Here is a 27,675-nt window from a genome sequence, read left to right as displayed (position 1 = left end):
AGGCCAGTGTAGGGATTGGTAGAGAGAGGGGTGGAGGACACTGAATGGAGGTCAGTGGAGGGATTGGCAGAGAGGGGTGGAGGACACTATATGAAGGGCAATGGAGGGATTGGCAGAGAGGGGTGGGGGACACTAAATAGAGGCCAGTGGAGGGATTGGCAGAGAGGGGTAGAGGACACTGAATGGAGGGATTGGCAGAGAGGGGTGGAGGACACTGAATGGAGGCCAGTGGATGGATTGGTAGAGAGGGGTGGAGGACACTGAATGGAAGCCAGTGGAGGGATTGGCAGAGAGGGGTGGAGGAAACTGAAAGCAGGGCAATGGACGGATTGGCAGAGAGGGGTGGAGGACACTATATGAAGGGCAATGGAGGGATTGGCAGAGAGGGGTGGAGGACACTGAATGAAAATCATTGAAGGGATTGGAAGAGAGGGGTGGAGGACACTGAATGGAGGGCAATGGAGGGATTGGCAGAGAGGGGTGGAGGACACTAAATGGAAGCCAGTGGAGGGATTGGTAGTGAGGGGTGTAGGACACTGAATGGAGGCCAGTGGAGGGATTGGCAGAAAGGGTGGAGGGAACTGAAAGGAGGGCAATAGGGGTGGAGGACACTAAATGGAGGGCAATGGAGGGATTGGCAGAGAGGGGTGGAGGACACTAAATGGAGGGCAATGGAGGGATTGGCAGAGAGGGGTGGAGCACACTGAATGAAGGCCAGTGCAGGGATTGGCAGAGAGGGGTGGAGGACACTAAATGGAGGGCAATAAAGGGATTGGCAGAGAGGGGTGGAGGACACTGAATGAATGCCAGTGGAGGGATTGGTGGAGAGGAGTGGAGGACACTGAATGAAGGCCAGTGCAGGGATTGGCAGAGAGGGGTGGAGGACACCGAGTGGTTGGTAAGGCAGAAGAATCCAGCAGCAGCATTCATGATAGATTGAAGTGGGGATTGGCCTATATAGAGGGGGTTCATGAAAAGGGAGTTGCAGTAGTCAAGACGAGAGATAACCAGGGTGGGAATTAGAAGCTTTATGAAGTCATTGGTTAAGGAGGAGTGACTTTTGGAAATATTACAGAGGTGAAGGCAGCGAGAGTTGATTAGGGAATGGATGTGGGGCGCAAAGGAGAGGTCAGGAGAAGGTGGTCAACTGTGTTGAAGGCTCCAGAAAGGTCTAAAAGGAGTACAGAGTGGTGGCCATTGGTTCTTGTGGACAAGAGTGGACCATTACTAAGTCAGTGATGGTGAACCTTGGCACCCCCAGATGTTTTGGAACTACATTTCCCATTAAGCTCATGCACTCTGCAGTGTAGTGGAGCATCATGGGAAATGTAGTTCCAAAACATCTGGGGTGCCAAGGTTCTCCATCACTGGTCTAGGTGGTCAGTGAGGGGGCAGCTCAGACGGGTGGAGACTAGGGCCCGGATTCACGTAGGAGCGCATATCTTTGTGCGGGCGTAACGTATCCTATTTACATTACGCCTCCGCAACTTTGACAGGCAAGTGCCGTATTCTCAAAGCAAAGTTGCGGCGGCGTAGCGTAAATAGGCCGCCGTAAGCCCGCCTAATTCAAATGTGGAATATGTGGGCGTGTATTATGTAAATGTATTGTGACCCCACGTAAATGACGCTTTCTCCGAACGGCGCATGCTCCGTCGGTGAAAGTATCCCAGTGCGCATGCTCCAAATTAACCCGCAAAAAAAGCCAATGCTTTCGACGTGAACGTAAATTACGCACAGCCCTATTCGTGAACGACTTACGCAAACGACGGAAAATTCGATGCTGGCCCGACGTCCATACTTAACATTGGTACGCCTCATCTACGCTTCATATAGCAGGGGTAACTTTACGCCGGAAAAAGCCTAACGTAAACGGCGTATCTGTAATGCGACGGCCGGGCGTACGTTTGTGAATTGGCGTATCTAGCTGATTTACATATTTCTAGGCGTAAATCAGCGTACACGCCCCTAGCGGCCAGCGTAAATATGCAGTTAAGATACGACGGCGTAGGAGACTTACGCTGGCCGTATCTTATACTAATTTTGGCGTATCTGATTCTTTGAATCAGGCGCCAAGATACGACGCCTCAGACTCAGAGATATGCCGGCGTATCTCCTACGTGAATCCGCACCTAAGGGTTGGGAACACGAATGTGAACTATGGCATTTTATGATGACGCCCATATAGTGCTTATCCCTCCTTACCAATCGCGTAGAGGAATTTGCGCGCTTTCCTCCGAGGCCACACGCGGGGCGGCTGCAGGAAATTGCAGAGTTTGCGGTCCTTGGGGGACAGGCTGGATTCACAGTATTCCCTCAGCAGCGTCTGCAGCGCCACCCGCAGGCTGAAGTCTGTTACATCTGAAAAGACAGAAACAAATTCAAGACTCTGGATAGCCCCCCAATTACAACCCCCCCCCCCCCCCGATAGACGAGTCCCTTCTTTACCTTCGATGTCCTTCTGCAGCCTCTGAGGTGGCAGCAAAGGGAACCTCACCGGTTCCAGGACCTCCACCACGTGCCTCTTGCGCGTCGCGGTGTCCCTCTGCAGCCACGCCATGGCGGAGGCGAACACCTGATGCTCATCCTCGATGCAGAGCTCCTCGCTGCGCAGGAGGCGGGTCAGCTGGTCTTTGGTGAGGTTCAGGAACTCGTCGCCTTGTTTCACCTCCGGGAAGTGAGCGTGGATGAAGCTCTCCGTGAACTCCAGAAGAGGCTGACAGGCCAGCTGCTCCGAGAACTGGAAAAAGCCGACGCAATTGGCCGGATCGATCTGCTCCTTTAAGAAGTCGCAGCACAGCGACACCAAGTCGGTCAGCTGCATCATGTCGGCTGCCACCATCAGTCCCTGCACGTTCTCTGTGCTGATATGAACCGAACCTGGGAGGAAACATTCCCAAAAAAGACATCAAAACTAAACTCCCGCCAAAGGAATCACATTCTGTCACTCCAGTCCTGAAGGTCTCTGTTGCAGTCAGTCAGGGGAGGCAACCTTTGAGAGATGGAGATCCACCTGAACAACGTGCAAGAGATCAAAAATACCGGGGGGTTCAGTGTCCTATAGTTAGTGTCAGTAGACCAGTGGATGGTGTCGCAGAGGACGGCGTCAGCAGGGCAGAGGACGGCGCCAGCAGCTGAGGGCAGAGGACGGTGGCAGTAGCAGGGGGCAGAGGACGGTGGCAGTAGCAGGAGGTAGAGGACGGCGCCAGCAGGGCAGAGGACGGCGGCAGCAGCAGGGGGCAGAGGACAGTGGCAGTAGCGGGGGGGGAGAGCACGGCGGCAGTAGCGGGGGGGGAGAGCACGGTGGCAGTAGCGGGGGGGCAGAGCACGGCGGCAGTAGCGGGGGGCAGAGCACGGCGGCAGTAGCGGGGGGCAGAGCACGGCGGCAGTAGCGGGGGGCAGAGCACGGCGGCAGTAGCGGGGGGCAGAGCACGGCGGCAGTAGCGGGGGGCAGAGCACGGCGGCAGTAGCGGGGGGCAGAGCACGGCGGCAGTAGCGGGGGGGGCAGAGCACGGCGGCAGTAGCGGGGGGCAGAGCACGGCGGCAGTAGCGGGGGGCAGAGCACGGCGGCAGTAGCGGGGGGCAGCGCACGACGGCAGTAGCGGGGGGGGCAGAGCACGGCGGCAGTAGCGGGGGGGGGCAGAGCACGGCGGCAGTAGCGGGGGGGGCAGAGCACGGCGGCAGTAGCAGGGGGGGGCAGAGCACGGCGGCAGTAGCGGGGGGGCAGAGCACGGCGGCAGTAGCGGGGGGGCAGAGCACGGCGGCAGTAGCGGGGGGGCAGAGCACGGCGGCAGTAGCGGGGGGCAGAGCATGGCGGCAGTAGCGGGGGACAGAGCACGGCGGCAGTAGCGGGGGGCAGAGCACGGCGGTAGTAGCGAGGGGCAGAGCACGGCGGCAGTAGCGGGGGGGCAGAGCACGGCGGCAGTAGCGGGGGGCAGAGCACGGCGGTAGTAGCGGGGGACAGAGCACGGCGGCAGTAGCGGGGGGGCAGAGCATGGCGGCAGTAGCGGGGGGGCAGAGCACGGCGGCAGTAGCGGGGGGGGCAGAGCACGGCGGCAGTAGCGGGGGGGGCAGAGCACGGCGGCAGTAGCAGGGGGGGCAGAGCACGGCGGCAGTAGCGGGGGGGCAGAGCACGGCGGCAGTAGCGGGGGGCAGAGCACGGCGGCAGTAGCGGGGGGGCAGAGTACGGCGGCAGTAGCGGGGGGCAGAGCACGGCGGTAGTAGCGGGGGACAGAGCACGGCGGTAGTAGCGGGGGACAGAGCACGGCGGCAGTAGCGGGGGGGCAGAGCACGGCGGCAGTAGCGGGGGGCAGAGCACGGCGGTAGTAGCGGGGGACAGAGCACGGCGGTAGTAGCGGGGGGCAGAGCACGGTGGCAGTAGCAGTTTTATTATTATGCCCACTCACTGTGTCCGTTTAGAAAAGGAAGGTGTCGGTAAATGAGAAGTGGCGGTCGGAGAGTACGTCTGTCGCGCACACACAGGACGGCCTCTTACCTGAGTATATAAAATCCAGCAGAAGCTGGAAGCTGTTAGGCTCCACCTCCTGAATCAGAACCACGTCGTCGGAGGACTCCTTTAACCCCCCAGACAGCAGAGCCGAGAAGTAGGGACTGCTGGCCGCCAAAACCAATTTGTGCACAGAGAAGAGGGCGGGGCCGACCCGTATCTGGAGGTCACAGAACTCCCGCTGCTGCCTCATCTTGTTCATCTGCTGCAGGACGATCTGCGCATGTTTATCGACCGAGCGCCGCGAGCCAACCGATCCGACCGCACACACCGCATCCATTCCAGAGACTGCAGGGACCTGGGAGGAGGAATCACACCAATCACTGCAACAATACTACAGGAGAGGATCAGAGACTGCAGACATAGTACAGAAGAGGGTCAGAGACTGCAGACATGGTACAGGAGAGGGTCAGAGACTGCAGACATGGTACAGGAGAGGGTCAGAGACTGCAGACATGGTACAGGAGAGGGTCAGAGACTGCAGACATGATACAGGAGATGGTCAGAGACTGCAGACATACTACAGGAGATGGTCAGAGACTGCAGACATAGTACAGGAGACGATCAGAGACTGAAGACATACTACAGGAGATGGTCAGAGACTGCAGACATAATACAGGAGATGGTCAGAGACTGCAGACATAGTACCGGAGATGGTGAGAGACTGCAGACATAATACAGGAGATGGTCAGAGACTGCAGACATAGTACAGGAGATGGTCAGAGACTGCAGACATAGTACAGGAGAGGGTCAGAGACTGCAGACATAATACAGGAGATGGTCAGAGACTGCAGACATAATACAGGAGACGGTCAGAGACTGCAGACATTGTACAGGAGATGGTCAGAGACTGCAGACATGGTACAGGAGAGGGTCAGAGACTGCAGACATGGTACAGGAGAGGGTCAGAGACTGCAGACATGGTACAGGAGAGGGTCAGAGACTGCAGACATAGTACAGGAGATGGTCAGAGACTGCAGACATGGTACAGGAGAGGGTCAGAGACTGCAGACATAGTACAGGAGATGGTCAGAGACTGCAGACATAGTACAGGAGAGGGTCAGAGACTGCAGACATAATACAGGAGATGGTCAGAGACTGCAGACATTGTACAGGAGATGGTCAGAGACTGCAGACATGGTACAGGAGAGGGAGAGGACATGCTGCAGGAGACATATATTAGAAGGTATCAGGCCCGGACTGGGACAAAAAATAGGCCCGGGCATTTTAGACTGAGCAGCCCGGGGGGGTATACGCGGCGGGGGTTAATGATGGAATGCCCGCACAGAGAGAGAGACTGCTCCACATTTGTGGCACAGATAGAGAAATCACTCCACATTGCTGGAACAGAGAGAAATCGTTCAACATTTCCCATTGTTGTACTGAAGTCAGTTGATAGATCGGAGTCTGTATAACCAGTCTGCACATTGATAGATTGAAAAGCTGCCAGTTCAGCAGAAATTTCAATCTATTTATGATGGCCTCAGTCCACCAGTCTCTGAGTTTAATAATATCCTCAAATCTTCTGAAAGGGGTTCTCAACTTAGGTTTAGAAATTCACTTTGAACTCCACCTTATTTCCAGAACTCTCGTTATGTATTAGATGTGCAAAGAATAAGGTGAGAGAACATCTAAAAGCTATAAAGAGTAATAAAATTAGGTGGAGTACAAAGTGAAATATCTGGAGGGACTGGCTGAGGTTTTAAACAGGCAGGGAGGAAATTAGGCATCACCTCCTTACTGTCTGACAAATGCCTCTGAAAAGTGACATGAGAATTGATAACTTTTCAGTGGAGTATCTGTGAGTGCAAGCCTTTTGGCTCACACTGGTGCTCAACATTTTTTTGGGGGGAAGCAATCAAACTGAACAAAAACATCAAATGCAGCCACTGTGCCCCATTATATGCAGCCACTGTGCCCCATCAAATGCAGCCACTGTGCCCCATTATATGCAGCCACTGTGCCCCATTATATGCAGCCACTGTGCCCCATCATATGCAGCCACTGTGCCCCATTAAATGCAGCCACTGTGCCCATCAAATGCAGCCACTTTGTCCCATCAAATGCAGCCGTTGTGCCCCATCAAATGTAGCCACTGTGCCCCATCAAATGTAGCCACTGTGCCCCATCAAATGCAGCCACTGTGCCCCATCAAATGCAGCCACTGTGCCCCATCAAATGCAGCCACTGTGCCCCATCAAATGCAGCCACTGTGCCCCATCAAATGCAGCCACTTTGTCCCATCAAATGCAGCCACTTTGCCCCATCAAATGCAGCCACTGTGCCCCATCAAATGCAGCCACTGTGCCCCATCAAATGCAGCCACTGTGCCCCATCAAATCCAGCCACTGTGCCCCATCAAATGCAGCCACTTTGTCCCATCAAATGCAGCCACTGTGCCCCATCAAATGCAGCCACTGTGCCCCATCAAATGCAGCCACTTTGTCCCATCAAATGCAGCCACTGTGCCCCATCAAATGCAGCCACTGTGCCCCATCAAATGCAGCCACTGTGCCCTATCAAATGCAGCCACTGTGCCGCATCAAATGCAGCCACTGTGTCCCATCAAATGCAGCCACTGTGCCCCATCAAATGCAGCCACTGTGCCCCATCAAATGCAGCCACTGTGCCCCATCAAATGCAGCCACTGTGTCCCATCAAATGCAGCCACTGTGCCCCATCAAATGCAGCCACTTTGTCCTATCAAATGCAGCCACTGTGACACACCCTCCACCCACTCACTGTCTGACCGACACTTACCCATAGTGGCCGGTCAGGCATGAATCTATCCATTTTACATATGGGGGTGGCATAATGGAGGGGGCAGTGCCGTGTGCCCTTAATGGACAGGCCGCCACTGTGGCGGTTTTCCATAGCCCCAGTCCCTCAGACTTCTAATTAGAAATTGTGCATTTTTGCTGCATTTTTTGGAATTGCACCACAGATGCGGCATGCAGGACTTTTTGTGCACTTTCAGGACATGCAGCAAAAATGTACAACCTAATAGAAGTCTATGGGACTGGAGGGTAACATACCAGAACACCAGCACTGCAGCTAAACTGCAGCTTGCCAGTGTGAACCCACATCATAACATCTAGGAGGGCAAGAAACTGTCACAGGCTGCTGTAATATAACACTTAATATGCAGAGAGGGGGGGAGAGAGCAGGAAGGGAGGGAGGAGAAGCTTACTTGGATGGGACATAATGGACAGTCCCAGGAGGGGCTCACTTGTTTTTTTTTTTCTAAGGCTGTGGATGCCGAGCTGACTGCACTGCTTTAACTTTCCCGCCCACAAATCTTCTTCACAGACAACACAGGGCTGCCAGGAGTGTGGGCGGGGAAAGGAAGAGCAGCTCCACCCAGCCTCTGATAGAGCTTTGTGTGGAGGAGGGAGGGGCTGGGCATATCTAAGGCCCCATGCACACGAGACGCTGCTAAACTCGAGTTCAGAGGCATTTGGGCATTTTTTTCAACTGCCCCTGAACACATTTAATGTTATCCTATGTGTCCATGCACACATTAGTTTTTTTTTTTTGCGTTTTAAAGCAGTTGGGTTTAGGCTTGTTTTTTCAGAAGCAAAATTTTGGGTTCAGACGCAAAAGTTTTCGCGTTTCAGACGCAAATCGCGGCAAATCGCTGCTAAACGCGGCAAAACGGGGTACCGGCGTTTTGTTTATAGGCGTTTTTAAAGGTGACCTATTTTTTTACATTAGAAATCTCAAAAATGATGGCAAATTATGAAAAACTATAAAAAAAAACATTAAAAAATGTAATTGCTTGCATTGCATTGTGGACAATCCACAACTTGTGGCAGGTGACGTGGTCAGGTGACGTGGCAAGTGGACAATCCACAACTTGTGGCAGGTGACATGGCAGGTGACGTGGCCAGGTGATGTGGCAGGTGACGTGGCAGGTGACGTGGCCAGGTGACATGGCAAGTGGACAATCCACAACTTGTGGCAGGTGACGTGGCCAGGTAACGTGGCCAGTGGACAATCCACAACTTGTGGCAGGTGACGTGGCCAGGTGATTTGGCAAGTGCATAATCCACTTGTGGCAGGTGATGTGGCAAGTGGACAATCCACAACTTGTGGCAGGTGTCGTGGTCAGGTGACGTGGCAAGTGGACAATCCACAACTTGTGGCAGGTGACGTGGCCAGTTTACGTGGCAGGTGACGTGGCCAGTGGACATTCCACAACTTGTGGCAGGTGACGTGGCCAGGTGATGTGGCAGGTGACGTGGCCAGGTGACATGGCAAGTGGACAATCCACAACTTGTGGCAGGTGACGTGGCCAGTGAACAATCCACAACTTGTGGCAGGTGGCGTGGCCAGGTGACATGGCAGATGACATGGCAAGTGGACAATACACAACTTGAGGCAGGTGAGGTGGCAAGTGGACAATCCACAACTTGTGGCAGGTGACGTGGCCAGTTGACGTGGCCAGTGGACATTCCACAACTTGTGGCAGGTGACGTGGCCAGGTGATGTGGCAGGTGACGTGGCCAGGTGACGTGGCCAGGTGACATGGCAAGTGGACAATCCACAACTTGTGGCAGGTGATGTGGCCAGTGGACAATCCACAACTTGTGGCAGGTGGCGTGGCCAGGTGACATGGCAGATGACATGGCAAGTGGACAATACACAACTTGAAGCAGGTGACGTGGCAAGTGGACAATCCACAACTTGTGGTAGGTGACATGGCCAGGTGATGTGGCAGGTCACGTGGCCAGTGGACAATCCACAACTTGTGGCAATTGACATGGCCAGTTGACGTGGCAGGTGACGTGGCCAGTGGACAATCCACAACTTGTGGCAGGTGACGTGGCCAGGTGATGTGGCCAGGTGATGTGGCCAGGTGATGTGGCAGGTGACGTGGCCAGGTGACGTGGCCAGGTGACATGGCAAGTGGACAATCCACAACTTGTGGCCAGGTGACATGGCAGGTGACGTGGCCAGGTGACATGGCAAGTGGACAATCCACAACTTGTGGCAGGTAACGTGGCCAGGTGACATGGCAGGTGACGTGGCCAGGTGATTTGGCAAGTGCATAATCCACTTGTGGCAGGTGACGTGACCAGTGGACAATCCACAACTTGTGGCAGGTGACGTGGCCAGGTGATTTGGCAAGTGCATAATCCACAACTTGTGGCAGGTGTCGTGGTCAGGTGACGTGGCAAGTGGACAATCCACAACTTGTGGCAGGTGACGTGGCCAGTTGACGTGGCAGGTGACGTGGCCAGTGAACATTTCACAACTTGTGGCAGGTGACGTGGCCAGGTGACATGGCAAGTGGACAATCCACAACTTGTGGCAGGTGACGTGGCCAGTGGACAATCCACAACTTGTGGCAGGTGGCGTGGCCAGGTGACATGGCAGATGACATGGCAAGTGGACAATACACAACTTGAAGCAGGTGACGTGGCAAGTGGACAATCCACAACTTGTGGTAGGTGACATGGCCAGGTGATGTGGCAGGTCACGTGGCCAGTGGACAATCCACAACTTGTGGCAATTGAGATGGCCAGTTGACGTGGCAGGTGACGTGGCCAGTGGACAATCCACAACTTGTGGCAGGTGACGTGGCCAGGTGATGTGGCAGGTGACGTGGCCAGGTGACATGGCAAGTGGACAATCCACAACTTGTGGCAGGTAACGTGGCCAGGTGACATGGCAGGTGACGTGGCCAGGTGACGTGGCCAGTGGACAATCCACAACTTGTGGCAGGTGACGTGGCCAGGTGATTTGGCAAGTGCATAATCCACTTGTGGCAGGTGACGTGACCAGTGGACAATCCACAACTTGTGGCAGGTGACGTGGCCAGGTGATTTGGCAAGTGCATAATCCACTTGTGGCAGGTGATGTGGCAAGTGGACAATCCACAACTTGTGGCAGGTGTCGTGGTCAGGTGACGTGGCAAGTGGACAATCCACAACTTGTGGCAGGTGACGTGGCCAGTTGACGTGGCCAGTGGACATTCCACAACTTGTGGCAGGTGATGTGGCCAGGTGATGTGGCAGGTGACGTGGCCAGGTGACATGGCAAGTGGACAATCCACAACTTGTGGCAGGTGACGTGGCCAGTGGACAATCCACAACTTGTGGCAGGTGGCGTGGCCAGGTGACATGGCAGATGACATGGCAAGTGGACAATACACAACTTGAGGCAGGTGACGTGGCAAGTGGACAAACTTGTGGCAGGTGACGTGGCCAGTTGACGTGGCAGGTGACGTGGCCAGTGGACATTCCACAACTTGTGGCATGTGACGTGGCCAGGTGATGTGGCAGGTGACGTGGCCAGGTGACATGGCAAGTGGACAATCCACAACTTGTGGCAGGTGACGTGGCCAGTGGACAATCCACAACTTGTGGCTGGTGGCGTGGCCAGGTGACATGGCAGATGACATGGCAAGTGGACAATACACAACTTGAAGCAGGTGACGTGGCAAGTGGACAATCCACAACTTGTGGTAGGTGACGTGGCCAGGTGATGTGGCAGGTCACGTGGCCAGTGGACAATCCACAACTTGTGGCCAGTTGACGTGGCAGGTGACGTGGCCAGTGGACAATCCACAACTTGTGGCCAGGTGACGTGGCAGGTGATGTGGCCAGGTGATGTGGCAGGTGACGTGGCCAGGTGACATGGCAAGTGGACAATCCACAACTTGTGGCAGGTAACGTGGCCAGGTGACATGGCAGGTGACGTGGCCAGGTGACGTGGCCAGTGGACAATCCACAACTTGTGGCAGGTGACGTGGCCAGGTGATTTGGCAAGTGCATAATCCACTTGTAGCAGGTGACGTGGCAAGTGAACAATCCACAACTTGTGGCAGGTGTCGTGGTCAGGTGACGTGGCAAGTGGACAATCCACAACTTGTGGCAGGTGACGTGGCCAGTTGACGTGGCAGGTGAAGTGGCCAATGGACAATCCACAACTTGTGGCAGGTGATGTGGCCAGGTGACGTGGCCAGGTTACATGGCAAGTGGACAATCCACAACTTGTGGCAGGTGACGTGGCCAGGTGACATGGCAGGTGACGTGGCCAGTGGACAATCCACAATTTGTGGCAGGTGGCGCACTCGGCCAGCTCAGTGGCCTTTTTGAAGGACATTAGAGCAGCCCAGGGGGCAAATGCATTCTTGCAACCCAGCCCAGTCCGACCCAAGGGCCTTGGTACACCTCTGGGTAGAAATGACATGCGGGCCGCCGAGGGCCGTTCGCGGCCCGCGGGCCGCCAAGGGCCATTCGCGGGCCACTACCGGCCCGCGGGCCGCCGCGGCCCACCGGGCATATGCCCGGTATGCCCTATGGCCAGTCCGGGCCTGGAAGGTATATAATGAATGAGGAGTGTATATGAAGAGTTGCGGGTTGGAATTGTGGACATTAGTGTCAGTTTTGGGGCCTCATTCACACAAATGACAGTTGATCTGCTTTTACCCCCCACATAGGATGTACACAGAGGGGGGAGGGGGGTGACAGCTCTCTATGGGGGGAGGGGACAGTCCTGCAGAAAGAGGACTCTGGGGACACCATGGTCACACTGCCAGCTACAGAAGGAGCTCTGAGTGTTCTATGGTCACATCCCCCCCCCACCATTCTATATACCATCCCCTCCATCCCTCTCTCTCCCCTGTATCAGAACCGGTCATGTGACCTACCTGCCTCCTCCGATCCCAGCCGGCATGACGTCACTTCCCCCCATAGAGCAGACGGGACCGGAAGTGGGGCACGTTGTCGGCCATATTGGAAGAGGCAGGAAAAGTCCTGGAGGTGCGGTGTAGTCCCCACGTGGGAGGTATGGAGGGACCAAGGAGGGGGGCCGGGGGTGTGCAGGACACTGACTGTTATCAATATGTCTATGGGTGTGTTATAGTCCGACTTATAGAGAAATACAACACCTCCCCCCATCTGTATACTGTGCTCTGTATTCATCATCATCACTGACCACAGCTGGTCTGTGTGTCCTTCTACATTATATCATATATACAGCATGAGTATATACTGGTCTCCTCCCCCCCCTATATATACAGCATGAGTATATACTGGTCTCCTCCCCCCCCTATATATACAGCATGAGTATATACTGGTCTCCCCCCCCCCCCTATATATACAGCATGAGTATATACTGGTCTCCTCCCCCCCCTATATATACAGCATGAGTATATACTGGTCTCCCCCCCCCCCCCTATATATACAGCATGAGTATATACTGGTCTCCTTCCCCCCCCCCATATATATATATACACAGCATGGGGGGTCTATATATACACACACTGCTCTCCCTCCCTAATATATATATATATACACACAGCATGGGGATCTATATATACTGATCTCCCTCCCCACTATATACACACAGCATGGGGATCTATATATACTGATCTCCCTCCCCACTATATACACACAGCATGGGGGATCTATATACACTGCTCTCCCTCCCTAATATATATATATACACACACCGCATGGGGGATCTATATATACTGATCTCCCTCCCCACTATATACACACAGCATGGGGGATCTATATACACTGCTCTCCCTCCTTACTATATATACACACACACCATGGGGGATCCATATACACTGCTCTCCTTCCCCACTATATATACACACAGCATGGGGGATCTATATACACTGCTCTCCCTCCCTAATATATATACACAGCATGGGGGATCTATATACACTGCTCTCCCTCCCTAATATATATACACACAGCATGGGGGGTCTATATACACTGCTCTCCTTCCTCACTATATATACACAGCATGGGGGGTCTATATATATACTGCTCTCCCTCCCTAATATATATATATATATACACACAGCATGGGGGATCTATATACACTGCTCTCCCTCCCTAATATATATATACACACACAGCATGGGGGATCTATATATACTGATCTCCCTCCCCACTATATACACACAGCATGGGGGATCTATATACACTGCTCTCCCTCCTTACTATATACACACAGCATGGGGGATCTATATACACTGCTCTCCCTCCTTACTATATATACACACACACCATGGGGGATCTATATACACTGCTCTCCCTTATATATATGTACACACACAGCATGTGGGATCTTTATACACTGCTCTCCTTCCCCACTATATATACACAGCATGGGGGATCTATATACACTGCTCTCCCTCCCTAATATATATACACACAGCATGGGGGATCTATATACACTGCTCTCCCTCCCTAATATATATACACAGCATGGGGGATCTATATACACTGCTCTCCCTCCCCACTATATATACACAGCATGGGGGATCTATATACACTGCTCTCCCTCCCTAATATATATACACAGCATGGGGATCTATATATACTGCTCTCCCTCCCCACTATATACACACAGCATGGGGGATCTATATACACTGCTCTCCCTCCCTAATATATATACACAGCATGGGGGATCTATATACACTGCTCTCCCTCCCTAATATATATACACACAGCATGGGGGATCTATATATACTACTCTCCCTCCCCACTATATACACACACACAGCATGGGGGATCTATATACACTGCTCTCCCTCCCTAATATATATACACACAGCATGGGGGATCTATATACACTGCTCTCCCTCCCTAATATATATACACAGCATGGGGGATCTATATATACTGCTCTCCCTCCCCACTATATATACACAGCATGGGGGATCTATATACACTGCTCTCCCTCCCTAATATATATACACAGCATGGGGGATCTATATACACTGCTCTCCCTCCCTAATATATATACACACAGCATGGGGGATCTATATACACTGCTCTCCCTCCCTAATATATATACACAGCATGGGGATCTATATATACTGCTCTCCCTCCCCACTATATACACACACACAGCATGGGGGATCTATATACACTGCTCTCCCTCCCCACTATATATACACAGCATGGGGGATCTATATATACTGGTCTCCTTCCCCCCCCTATATTTACACAGCATGGGGGATCTATATATACTGGTCTCCTTCCCCCCCCCTATATTTACACAGCATGGGGGATCTATATACACTGCTCTCCCTCCCCACTATATACACACAGCATGGGGGATCTATATACTGCTCTCCCTCCCCACTATATACACACAGCAAGGGGGATCTATATATACTGGTCTCCTTCCTAATATATACACAGCATGGGGGATCTATATATACTGCTCTCCCTCCCCACTATATATACACAGCATGGGGGATCTATATATACTGATCTCCCTCCTTACTATATACACACACAGCATGGGGATCTATATATACTGCTCTCCTTCCCCCCCCTATATATACACAGCATGGGGATCTATATATACTGCTCTCCCTCCCCACTATATATACAAAGCATGGGGGATCTATATATACTGCTCTCCCTCCCCACTATATATACACAGCATGGGGGATCTATATACACTGCTCTCCCTCCCTAATATATATATACACAGCATGGGGGATCTATATATACTGCTCTCCCTCCCCACTATATATATATATATACAGCATGGGGGATCTATATACACTGATCTCCCTCCTTACTATATACACACAGCATGGGGGATCTATATATACTGATCTCCCTCCCCACTATATATATATATATATATATACACACAGCATGGGGGATCTATATACACTGCTCTCCTTCCCCACTATATATATATACACACAGCATGGGGGATCTATATACACTGCTCTCCCTTTCTAATATATATATATATATATATATACACACAGTATTGGCACTGGATGGAAGGTGGCACTAATTGGCACTGGTATTGTCACTGGCAGGTGGCACTGGATGGCAAGTGCCACTAATTGGCACTGGTGCAAAGAAAAATGGTGTCGCCGCCCCTCAGTACAGAGTCAGACCCCCTCTCCCTCCAGTATAGGCACCCCCCCCCCCCTGCTACAGACACCAGAGAGCGGTGTGTGTCCCACGAGCGCGGGCCCCTCCTCCTCTGTGGGCGTAAACAGAGAGGAGGGCCGCCGCGCTGGGTGTACCAAGATGGCCGCGGCTCCGGAGCTAGGCCGAAGCCGTGGTCTTTCCTGACGAATTTGGGTAAAAATCGGCCGATGCCGATTTCTCCAAAATGGCCAAATATCGGCCGATATATCGGTCAACCTCTACTGTTCTAATAGGAGCGACTCAAGTCGCTCTGACTTAGAAAAAGGTTCCTGTACGACTTGGGGGGGCGACTCGGGGCGACTTGCATTGACTTCAATACAGAAATAATTTTGCAAGTCGCCTCTGAAGTCGTCTTAAGATCGCCTTGCCGAGTCGCCCCCCCAAAGTCGTGCCGCCCCCTGTGCCGAGGCAATAGGATCAGAAATCTGCTGGGTTTATTATTTATAAATATTATATAAGATTTTTCAGGGGTTGACAAATTTGCTTGGAATCTCGGAGCCAGCTAAAAAAGTTAGGAGCCAGAAAACGCGCCCGTCGCGACGAGCTTGCGCGCAGAAGCGAACACATACGTGAGCAGCGCCCGCATATGTAAACAGCGTTCAAACCACACATGTGAGGTATCGCCGCGATCGTTAGAGCGAGAGCAATAATTCTAGCCCTAGACCTCCTCTGTAACTCAAAACATGCAACCTGTAGATTTTTTTTAAACGTCGCCTATGAAGATTTTAAAAGGGTAAAAGTTTGTCGGCATTCCACGAGCGGACGCAATTTTGAAGCGTGACATGTTGGGTATGAATTTACTAGGTGTAACATTATCTTTCATAATATTAAAAAAAAAATGGGGATAACTTTACTGTTGTCTTATTTTTTAATTTAAAAAAGTGTAATTTTTTCCCCAAAAAGTGCGCTTGTAAGACCGCTGCGCAAATACGGCATGACAGAAAGTATTGGAACGATCGCCATTTTATTCTCTAGGGTGTTAGGATAAAAAATATATATAATGTTTGGGGGTTCTAATTAGAGGGAAGAAGATGGCAGTGAAAATAGTGAAAAATTACATTAGAATTGCTGTTTAACTTGTAATGCTTAACTTGTAATACCAACGGCTCACCACCAGATGGCGCCCCTTCCAAGCCAAGTCGCCAGGACCCTATTTCTAGTCGCCATGGCAACCTGGCGCCCGGGATTTGTCGAGCCCTGAGATTTTTATATTTTAATATATTGAAGGGATCTTCTATGTAGGAGGTCGTTGTGCATCCCTCAAATTAAATATGTTTATTTTTTTTATTGGACAGGTCTGTGCGATTACATCCAATGACGTGATCTGTGCGGTTATCCCCTCCCCCCTCGAAGACCGTCCGCAGAACGCAGGAACATGAGCAGCGCCCTGTTCAGCAGTGATGCGGAGAACGTCATCCATCGGGCCCTCGGTGCTCCAGAACTGGGGGCCAGTCGATGCTCCGAGGGGCCCCTGGAGGAGATCTATGAAATTCAGAGGACTGTCCGGTTTATTCGGGAGAACGGGGCCAAAAAGGTTAGTCGCAAAACAACCGCCCTGATTTATATGATTGGCGGCGGCCGTCCTGGTAAGACGTGAGCTGGAGGTAGCGAATAAACTTCCCAGCGCGGTCCTTCCGCAAAGAATTGCATGCGATTGAAACGGGAATTTAGTTTTAATTCCTGTCTGAATCGCATGCGGTTTTCCCACGCGGCTCCTGTGTGATCACAGGCTTGTCATACTGAATTTCACACAGGAGCCGTGCGGGAACCCCCCGGGAACCCCCCCCCATGACTTGTTCCTCTAGCTCCGGATCCCATCTGACTGTAGACATCTGTGGCTCCTCCTCCCTCTCCCATGGTTTTGTCCCCCAGCCTCCGGCGGCTCCACCCCCCCAGCGGCTCCCTTTTTACCTTCATGCATAGAATGCCCCTTCAGCCTTTGCAGCCACTTTAAAGTGGTTCTAAACCCTTACAGACCACTTTTACCTACAGGTAAGGCTTACCCGTAGGTACTGGAAATTTCTCCTAAACCTGCACGGTTTAGGAGATATTTACCATATACGCTTGCCCCGACGTCATCGGCGCATGCGCACTAAAGAAAGGGCACGACTGCGTCGTTTCTATAGGGCCCGCGCCGTGACAGTCATCTTCTGCGCCCCTGGCCAGTCAGAGCCCGAGTCCACGGCCCCCAGAAGGAAGAGGGGGGGGGGGGGGGAGATGGACGCTGCCACCAGCGGGGACATCACAGACATCGCGGGCTTCCTTTGCAGGTAAGTGGCACATAACACGAGGCTGCGCTGATGGCCACTGATGAGGCTGCGCTGATGGCCACTGATGAGGCTGCGCTGATGGCCACCGATGTGGGGGCACTATTGAGGCTGCGCTGATGGCCACTGATGTGGGGGCACTATTGAGGCTGCGCTGATGGCCACTGATGTGGGGGCACTATTGAGGCTGCACTGATGTGGGGGCACTATTGAGGCTGCACTGATGGCCACTGATGTGGGGGCACTATTGAGGCTGCGCTGATGGCCACTGATGTGGGGGCACTATTGAGGCTGCGCTGATGGCCACTGATGTGGGGGCACTATTGAGGCTGTGCTGATGGGGCACCGATGAGGCGGCGCTGATGGGGCACTGACGAGGCGGCGCTGATGGGGCACTGACGAGGCGGCGCTGATGGGGCACTGACGAGGCGGCGCTGATGGGCAGCATTGATGTCACTCATTGGCATTGATGGTGTTGCACTGATGATCGGTGCCCTGATTATTTGTGTGCATGTCCCAGGTCAGGATTGCCGGTTAACGGTTCTGTGATGGCGCGTGAGGAGAGGAATGCTGATAACCGGCAAATCTGTTTACAATGTGATTGGACCCAATTGATCATGTGATAAAGAGCTGCTATGATTGGCCCTGTATCCCACAACCGGTGATCAGTGTGTGCCAGATTTACACCCCAGGAGACGTCCATGTACGCCCTCCCAGAACAACAGAGCCGTGCTCTAGCCATCCCTCTCTGGCGTGGGTTAGGAAGTGGGTTCAGATGGGGAGGTGGCTGTAGTTCCCTCATAGGAATGCCCATAAATTGGGCTTTAGCCCGGGGTGGAGCTACAGCCTGCATAAACTGCAATATAGATGTTCTTTTATTGCACAACCATCGGCCCAAAGGCCACACGTAGCTCGCTGTTCCCCAGGGGGATTTAACAATAGTTTTTTTGATTTGTATTACTTTTCTTTTTAAGATTTCTAATAAATGTAAAAAATAAAAAAACAAACAGTTGACTGAACACGGAATGCTCCGATGACAGGTTCTCTTTAATATTTAGATTTACTCTTACAAAGCTCTCTACCTCTCTGGGTTTAGGTGGCTCTGCAGTTCCCCGATGACCTCCTGGTGGATTCCGTCAACGTTGCCAGGAAACTGGAAGAAGCCACAGGGGCCAAAATGTACATGTTGGGGGACACGTCGTACGGCAGGTGAGATGATTGACAGGAGAAGGCGTTCCATTGGCAGGTTAGACTTCCACCTTACACAGGATTGGGCAATCCAGATCTCTCTAACGCTCTACTGGCTGTGAGCGACTGTCATTTGACTGAGGACATTTTGGGGTAACATACAATTTAACCACTAGAGCACCGGGCCATCGTCAAATGACGGCTCCGCGGTGACTCTGAAAATTCAACAGAACGTCAATTGACGTCCTGTACTCTTGCGGCCACTGGGGGGGGCGCGAGCGCGTCCCCGAGATGCCGATGCGCGTGCCTGGCGGCCGCGATGTCCGCCAGGCACTCGGAATCGGCGGCTACAGGGACAAGACGTGGAGCTCTGTGTGTAATGATGGGGTGTAAACACAGAGCTCCACGTCCTGTCAGGGGAGAGAGGAGACCGATCTGTGTCCCTTGTACATAGGGACATAGATCGGTCACCTCCCCCAGTCACCCCCCTTCCCCCACAGTTAGAACACAATACAGGTATACATATTAACCCCTCCCTCACCCCCTAGTGTTAACCCCTTGAATGCCAGTCACATTTATACAGTAATCGGTGCATATTTATCGCATTAATCGCTGTATAAATGTGAATGGCGCCAAAAACGTGTCAAAAGTGTCCGATGTGTTCGCCGCAATGTCACGGTGACAGTAAAAAAAATCGCAAATCGCCGCCAATACTAGTAAAAAAATTTATAAAATAAAAATGCCATAAATCTATCAGCTATTTTGTAAACGCTATAACTTTTGCGCAAACCAATCAATATATGATCATTGCGATTTTTTTTACCAAAAATATGTAGAAGAATACATATCGGCCTAAACTGAGGAAAAAAAAACGTTTTTTTTTTTTAAAAATTGTGATATTTATTAAATAAAAAAGTAAAAAATAGTGTTTTTTTTTTTAAATTGTCGCTCTTCTTTTGTTTATAGCGCAAAAAATAAAAACCGCAGAGGTGATCAAATACCACCAAAAGAAAGCTCTATTTGTGGGAACAAAATGATAAAAAAATTGTTTGGGTACAGTGTAGCACGACCGCGCAATTGTCATTCAAAGTGCGACAGTGCTGAAAGCTGAAAATTGGCTTGGGCAGGAAGGGGCGTAAGTGCCCGGTATGGAAGTGGTTAATGAGGAGAGTTTGGAGTTACAGTGTTACCCTTTAACTTAACCCCTTCCATACCGGGGGGCCTATTCTGGCACTTCTCTCCTTTATGTAAAAATCATCATTTTTTTGCTCGAAAATTACTCAGAACCCCCAAACATTATATATGTTTTTTTTTTTTTTTAGCAGACACCCTAGGGAATAAAATGGCGGTCGTTGCAACTTTTTATCTTGCACGGTATTTGCGCAATAATAAAAAAAAACTGTTTCATGAATTTAAAAATAACAGTAAAGTTAGCCCAATTTTTTTGTATAATGTCTAGTGTTAGAATTGTTGCTCGCGCTCTGACGCACGTGGCGATACCTCACATGTGTGGTTTGAACGGCGTTTAGATATGTGGGCGGGACTTACCTGTGCATTCGCTTCTGAGCGCGAGATACCGGGGACAGGGGCGTTTTTAAATTTTTATTTTTTATTTTTTTTATTTTACTTTTTATTTATTTATAATTTTTTTACACTTTCTTTTACATTTTCTTTTTTTTTTTTATCACTTTTATTCCTATTTGGGTTTTACCCGTCTTGATTGCGATAACTTGCAATAACTGTATTTCCCGTCTGTTGCTCCCGGCAGTTGCTGTGTGGACGAGGTGGCCGCGGAACACGTTGGCGCTGAAATCCTGATACATTACGGCCGGGCGTGTCTGAGCCCGAGCAACCGGCTGCCCGTCATGTATGTCTTTGGCGGTAAAGCGGTGGATGTGGACCTGTGTGTGGAGAGTTTCCAGAACCTCGTCCCGGACCTCCTGACGCCCGTGGTGGTCTTCAGTGATGTGCTGTATGAACATGTTCTAGGTAAATATCCTGATTGTCTCCTTCGTCATACTCTATACACCTCCACTGTATACTTCCATGTACAGTATATACCCCGATAGAGTGTAAGCTCCTCTGCCTCCTGTACCCTCCCTTATACCCCGATAGAGTGTAAGCTCCTCTGCCTCCTGTACCCTCCCTTATACCCCGATAGAGTGTAAGCTCTTCTGCCTTCTGTACCCTCCCTTATACCCCAATAGATTGTAAGCTCCTCTGCCTCCTGTACCCTCCCTTATACCCCAATAGAGTGTAAGCTCTTCTGCCTTCTGTACCCTCCCTCATACCCCAATAGAGTGTAAGCTCCTCTGCCTCCTGTACCCTCCCTTATACCCCAATAGAGTGTAAGCTCCTCTGCCTTCTATACCCTCCCTTATACCCCAATAGAGTGTAAGCTCTTCTGCCTTCTGTACCCTCCCTTATACCCCAATCGAGTGTAAGCTCTTCTGCCTTCTGTACCCTCCCTTATACCCCAATAGAGTGTAAGCTCCTCTGCCTCCTGTACCCTCCCTTATACCCCAATAGAGTGTAAGCTCTTCTGCCTCCTGTACCCTCCCTTATACCCCAATAGAGTGTAAGCTCTTCTGCCTTCTGTACCCTCCCTTATACCCCAATCGAGTGTAAGCTCTTCTGCCTTCTGTACCCTCCCTTATACCCCAATAGAGTGTAAGCTCCTCTGCCTCCTGTACCCTCCCTTATACCCCAATAGAGTGTAAGCTCCTTTGCCTCCTTTGTTATACTCCTATTTGTACACTATTTCACCTTCTATATCCTCCCTTACCCCCTAATAGATTGTAAGCTCTTCTACCTTCTGTACCCTCCTGTATGCTGTAATAGATTGTAAGCTTTTCTGTATCCTCTCTAAATAGATTGTAAGCTCTTCTTCCTTTTGTAACCTTCTTTATACCCCAATAGATTGTAAGCTCTTCTGCCTCCTTCGTTATGCTCCTTCCACTTTCTGTATCCTTCCATTTATATACCCTAATAGATTGTAAGCTCTTCTGTATCCTCCCTAAATAGATTGTAAGCTCTTCTGTTTCCTTTTGTTATACTCTATTTGTTCGCCTTTACACCTTCTATATCCTCGCTTACCCCCTAATGGAGTGTAAGCTTTTCTACCTTCTGTACCTTCCCATATACCCTAATAGACTGTAAGCTCTTCTGCCTTCTGTACCCTCCTGTATGCTGTAATAGACTGTAAGCTCTTCTGTATCCTCCCTAAATAGATTGTAAGCTCTTCTCCCTCCTTTTGTTACACTTCTTCACCTTCTGTATCCTCCCTTACCCCCCAATAGATTGTAAGCTCTTCTACCTTCTGTACCCTCCCTTATACCCTAATACAGGGGTCCTCAAACGACGGCCCTCCAGTTGTTCAGGAACTACAATTCCCATCATGCCGAGTCATTTCAGTGAATGCCAGAGTCTTGCAATGCCTCATGGGTTGTGTAGTTCCGCAACAGCTGGAGGGCCGTCGTTTGAAGATCCCTGCCCCAATAGATTGTAATTCTGTATCCTCCCTAAATAGATTGTAAGCTCTTCTGCATCCTCACTTGTATAACCTAATAGATTGTAAGCTCTTCTGCACCCTCACTTGTATAACCTAATATATTGTAAGCTCTTCTACCTTCTGTACCCTCCTGTATGCTGTAATAGATTGTAAGCTCTTCTGTATCCTCCCTAAATAGATTGTAAGCTCCTCTGCACCCTCACTTGTATAACCTAATAGATTGTAAGCTCTTGTACCCTCTGTATCCTCTCTTATAACCTAATAGATTGTAAGCTCTTGTACCCTCTGTATCCTCTCTTATAACCTAATAGATTGTAAGCTCTTGTACCCTCTGTATCCTCTCTTATACCCTGGGCTCTTCCACCTTGTATATCGTTGTACAGCGCTGGGGACTATGTTGGTGCTTCATGTCTCTGTTGCTCTATACCTTGATGATATGAAGTCTCTCCCTGCACATTGTTCCTCTTTGCTCTGCAGGTGAATTGGAAGCGCGCCTCGCCCGGACGCACCCCCGGGTCACATTCACGAAGCTCTCCTGGGTCAGCGATGTTCCTCCTGGTGAGCTCCGCAGGTTTGGCCGCAGCTTCTCCCCCGATCTGACCCTCTGGCCAGACGCCTACAGCTTCTTCTACGTGGGAGGAGAAGGTCCAACGCTCAGCAACCTCCTGCTCACCTGGCCGCAGTGCCCCTTCTTCAGCTTCAACCCCGAGACCGGGGAGGGCAGGAAGGAAGGACTGAACGTCAACCGCGCCCTGATGAAGCGCTTCTACCTGATCGAGAAGGCTCGGGACGCTCAGGTGGTCGGCATTCTGGTGGGCACGCTGGGCGTGTCGGACTATCTGTCGGCTCTGGCCCACCTGAAGGACGTCACCCGCCGGGCCGGGAAGAAGAGTTACATGCTGTCTATGGGGAAGCTGAACCCGGCCAAGCTGGCCAACTTCCTGGAGGTGGACATCTTCGTGTTGGTGGCGTGTGCCGAGAACTCCTTGCTGGACTCCAGCGATTTCTACCGGCCCATAGTCACTCCCGATGAGATGGAGGTGGCCTGTAACCCGGCGCGGGAGTGGGGCGGCTGCTGCGTCACCGAATTCCGAGAGCTGCTGCCAGGTATTTTGTGGCATCTTGGGGGGGGGGGGGGGGGCTACTTATACTGATCTGGTGGGTTTTTTAACCACTTAAGGACCGCCTCCTGCACATATACGTCGGCAGAATGGCACGGCTGGGCACAAGCACGTACAGTACGTCCTCTTTAAATGCCCAGCCGTGGGTCGCGGGCGCGCGCCCCGGTCCAAAGCTGCGGGACCTGATCGCCGCTGGAGTCCCGCGATCGGTCCCCGGAGCTGAAGAACGGGGAGAGGTGAGTGTAAACACAGCTTCTCCGTTCTTCACTGTGGCGCCGTCATCGATCGTGCGTTTTCTAATATAGGGAATCACAATCAATGACGTCACACGTCCAGCCACACCCCCCTACAGTTAGAAACAGAGATGAGGTCACACTTAACCCCTTCAGCGCCCCCTTGTGGTTAACTCCCAAACTGCAATTGTCATTTTCACAGTAATCAGTGCATTTTTATAGCAGTTTTTGCTGTGAAAATGGCAATGGTCCCAAAAATGTGTCAGTTGTCCGATGTGTCCGCCATAATGTCGCAGTCACGAAAAAAATCGGTGATCGCCACCATTAGTAGTAAAAAAAATAAAATAATTAATAAAAATGCAATAAAACTATCCCCTATTTTGTAAACGCTATAAATTTTGCGCAAACCAATCGATAAACGCTTATTGCAATTTTTTTACCAAAAATAGGTAGAAGAATACGTATCGGCCTAAACTGAGGAAAAAAAAATGTTTTTTATATATTTTTGGGGGATATTTATTATAGCAACAAGTAAAAAATATTGCATTTTTTTTTTCAAAATTGTCGCTCTATTTTTGTTTATAGCGCAAAAAAATAAAAACCGCAGAGGTGATCAAATACCACCGAAAGAAATCTCTATTTGTGGGAAAAAAAAGGCCAATTTTGTTTGGGAGCCACGTCGCACGACCGCGCAATTGTCAGTTAAAGCGACGCAGTGCCGAATCGCAAAAAACTGGCCGGGTCCTTTAGCTGCCTAAAGGTCCGGGTCTTAAGTGGTTAAAGGGGGCGTATATATACGTCCTTTTGCCTGCCCGTGCCATGCTGCAGACGTATGCGGCGGGCGGCAAGAGGTTGTAAAGGCAGAAGGTGCATTCTATGTTACGGGGAGTAACATGAGACGTAACGGTTGGTTGGTGTTGCAGGTGGATCATCGCACGTTCCGTTCCCTGATATTGACCCCGAGGACGCGGACAGAACCGACGTCTCTCTGATCACCGGGGACTTGAGATCCGTTCGCATTTCAGCCACAGAGACCTCTGGAGAGAAGGCGGTGGGGACGGCCCTGGCACAGAGGAACGCGGAGACCACCCTGGCAGAGCTGGGACCGGCCGGTAAGGGAAATGCGTTTTTGTTCTATGAAATGTTGGAAATTTCTGACAGCGCAGGCTCTGGAGGTTTCCGTTACTGGGCCTCTGGCGCTCTAGACGGAGGAGGAATTTAGATGGTGGTGCCAAAAAAATAAGTAAAGGGGTCTCTTCACTAATTAGTAAGTGAACACGGTGCGCAAATACGGTGTGACAGAAAGTATTGCAATGACCGCCATTTTATTCTCTAGGGTGTTAGAATAAAAAAAATATATATATAATGTTTGGGGGTTCTAATTAGAGGGAAGGAGATGGCAGTGAAAACAGTAAAAAACACATTAGAACTGCTGTTTTGCTACTTGTAATGCCAACAGCCGCCACATGATGGCGCCAGATCACAGAAGGAAGCCGAGGCCTGCAGAAGACCGCAAAGCCGCGGCCTCGTGCCGTGCCGGCCGGTAATTGAGGCCACGGCTTTGCGGCCTTCTGCAGGCCTCAGCTTCCTTCTGTGAAGGCCGCAAAGCCGCGGCCTCACGCCGGCCCGGTCAATGAGGCCGTGGCTTTGCGGCCTCCCGCAGGCTTAAGCTTCCCCAGGCGCCAGGTCACAATTTCTTGTCGCAATTGCGACCAGGCGCCCGGATTTTGTGGAGGCCTGGTAACACTATTGGGCAAAGAAGCTAGCAGGTTGTAAGGAGTGTCACATTCCAAATATAGAGAAGGAGATAACAGGAGAGCGCCCCTCCGGGACTTTGAAAAGCAGTAGGAAAGTATAGTAAAAATACACAAGTTTTATTATAATATATAAAATGATAGTAAAGATGTCACACAACTTTGTTAAAACTGAGATTTGTAGTAAGAGGCCAAACCACAGATTGCACATGAAGGATCCCAACTTATTATACCATCAGAAAACACAGGATCCTGTGCCTCCGTGGGCCCCCACCGCGCGATCGCGGCTGCCGGTAATTGAGTTTCCGGCCTCAATTACCGGCGGGCGCCAGGTCACAATTTCTTGACGCAATTGCGACCTGGCCCCCGGATATTGTCGACCCCATAGGGATCAATGATATTATCCTAATACATGTTCCCACTACAGACTACTGAGGTCTGAGGGCCACACATCACATGCCAAAGGGGGCCGCATGTGGCCCTGGGGCCGCAAGTTGGACACCATTGATCTCGGCTGAGAAAGGTTTAGGTCACATAAAATGAGTTTGCAATGAAAATGTTTCAAGTGCAAAGAAAGATTTCTTTCTTTTCTTTTTAATTCAAAGATCATGTGATTTGATAATGTTGACAGGTTTATTTTAAGGCGGGGACCTTCAGTCTTTTTTTTTATCTATTAAATCTTCTGCCCTTGTTGTTGTTTTTATGTTTTGGATAGTAAAACATTTGTTTTCTGCCAGTAAATCCCTTATACAGCCCACTTCCTGTTTCTTTATACAGCCCACTTCCTGTTTCTTTATACAGCCCGCGTCCTGTTTCCTTATACAGCCCGCGTCCTGTTTCCTTATACAGCCCGCGTCCCGTTTCCTTATACAGCCCGCTTCCCGTTTCCTTATACAGCCCACGTCCTGTTTCCTTATACAGCCCACTTCCCGTCTCCTTATACAGCCCACTTCCCATCTCCTTATACAGCCCGCTTCCCGTTTCCTTATACAGCCCACTTCCCGTCTCCTTATACAGCCCTCTTCCCGTTTCCTTATACAGCCCTCTTCCTGTTTCCTTATACAGCCCTCTTCCCGTTTCCTTATACAGCCCGCTTCCCGTTTCCTTATACAGCCCGCTTCCCGTTTCCTTATACAGCCCGCTTCCCGTTTCCTTATACAGCCCGCTTCCCGTTTCCTTATACAGCCCGCTTCCCGTTTCTTTATACAGCCCACTTCCTGTTTCCTGTCTGGTCATTAGCCTAGGATTATGACATCATGCACAGCTCTCTCTCGTGAGCGTTAGCCAGGAAGGGAGGGGGGATGAGTCATAAGAGGGCCAATGAGAGCTTTAGAGCTGAAGGTGTGCCTCTGTGTAAATCCAGGAAGTGAACAGGCAGCAGCTTCAGCTGCCCACAGTTAAAATGGCTGCAGCCAGACTCAGTAGGAGGGAGATTTCTGCAGCATATTTAGCAAGTACAGAATCACAGTATATATAAAAGAATATGCAAAGTGGTTGGAGGGGAAGCTTCAGAATGGCAAAGATGTTTTTTGTTACAAATTATGTGAGCGGACTGCAGTTCCCCTTTAATTGTGTTTCCCCTCCCCCCCACAGCCTCGTTCCTGTCCTCCCGGAGTTGGCAGGGATTGGACAAGTCTCTGGGTCAGACCCCAGTGGTGAAAGCGGTAGAGGGACGCCGAGGAATCGCCATCGCTTATGAAGACGAAGCTCCCAACTAAAAAGGCGTCATATCTGGGTGACGTCACGGCGTGGCGCCGCTGCGCAGAGACTTGGAGGTGCGCAAAGCCGTTCAGCTTCCGAAAGAGGGAAACGGGAATGAAAAAGAGAAAATGTACTGAGGAGCCCGGAGCCGGTACCGAGGAGGCTGATCCGACCGCGGGAGCGCCGACCAGTCCGCGGCTGATTATATCGCAGGGTCTGGATATGGACGTTCTGATGTTATCCTACAGATATTATAAACGCCGACTTTGCCACCATTTTCTACGACCGTCACTGTGCAATGTACCCAGCCCCCTCCCTATGTTCTAAAAATGAGAGAAGGAGGGGAGGTGTTCTGTAGTCCAGTCTTAGGGGGACAACGCTGCTCCGCCTCCACACTCTGGGACAGAAAGCGTGTTACTGGTGGGATCACCGAGCGAAAATAAAGGAAACTAATTCATCACA

The 27,675-nt window shown here is 51.1% G+C and overlaps 2 protein-coding genes across 4 annotated transcripts in view; one reads left to right on the top strand and one right to left on the bottom strand.

Annotated features, from left to right (window-relative positions):
- Positions 1–12,220, bottom strand: part of LOC120946131 (intracisternal A particle-promoted polypeptide) — a 20,265-nt gene extending 8,045 nt beyond the window's left edge. Inside the window, exons 1-4 of the mRNA XM_040360925.1 lie at positions 12,162–12,220; positions 4,493–4,802; positions 2,446–2,877; positions 2,203–2,358 (exon numbers count right to left, since the gene is read on the bottom strand). Coding sequence (XP_040216859.1) covers positions 2,203–2,358; positions 2,446–2,877; positions 4,493–4,784 — 880 coding nt within the window. The 5' untranslated portion in view covers positions 4,785–4,802; positions 12,162–12,220. The remainder of the gene's footprint in view (positions 1–2,202; positions 2,359–2,445; positions 2,878–4,492; positions 4,803–12,161) is intronic.
- Positions 12,195–27,675, top strand: DPH2 (diphthamide biosynthesis 2). 3 transcript variants are annotated; one of them, XM_040360928.1, is made up of 7 exons: positions 12,195–12,298; positions 16,734–16,972; positions 18,802–18,914; positions 20,662–20,882; positions 22,882–23,511; positions 24,682–24,870; positions 27,106–27,675. In XM_040360928.1, the coding sequence occupies exons 2-7, from the start codon at positions 16,814–16,816 to the stop codon at positions 27,228–27,230; spliced, it is 1,437 nt and encodes a 478-aa protein (XP_040216862.1). In that variant the 5' UTR covers positions 12,195–12,298; positions 16,734–16,813; the 3' UTR covers positions 27,231–27,675. The 3 variants fall into 3 exon arrangements, with proteins under 3 accessions (XP_040216862.1, XP_040216860.1, XP_040216861.1); XM_040360926.1 differs by having other exon boundaries at positions 18,802–18,951; XM_040360927.1 differs by having other exon boundaries at positions 12,207–12,273; positions 18,802–18,951.

The sequence above is a fragment of the Rana temporaria genome, chromosome 7 (assembly GCF_905171775.1).
Source record: "Rana temporaria chromosome 7, aRanTem1.1, whole genome shotgun sequence".
Lineage (NCBI taxonomy): Eukaryota > Metazoa > Chordata > Amphibia > Anura > Ranidae > Rana > Rana temporaria.
The sequence above is the reverse complement of the archived record's forward strand: the minus strand, read 5'-3'. Positions and strand labels throughout refer to the sequence as shown.

Bases quoted from the DNA above. Each gene is read 5' to 3' on its own strand.
- DPH2 (XM_040360926.1), top strand. From the start codon at position 16,839: ATGCGGAGAACGTCATCCATCGGGCCCTCGGTGCTCCAGAACTGGGGG. The intron at 16,973-18,801 runs GTTAGTCGCAAA...CTCTGGGTTTAG, and splicing joins GGGAGAACGGGGCCAAAAAG to GTGGCTCTGCAGTTCCCCGA. The intron at 23,512-24,681 runs GTATTTTGTGGC...TTGGTGTTGCAG, and splicing joins ATTCCGAGAGCTGCTGCCAG to GTGGATCATCGCACGTTCCG.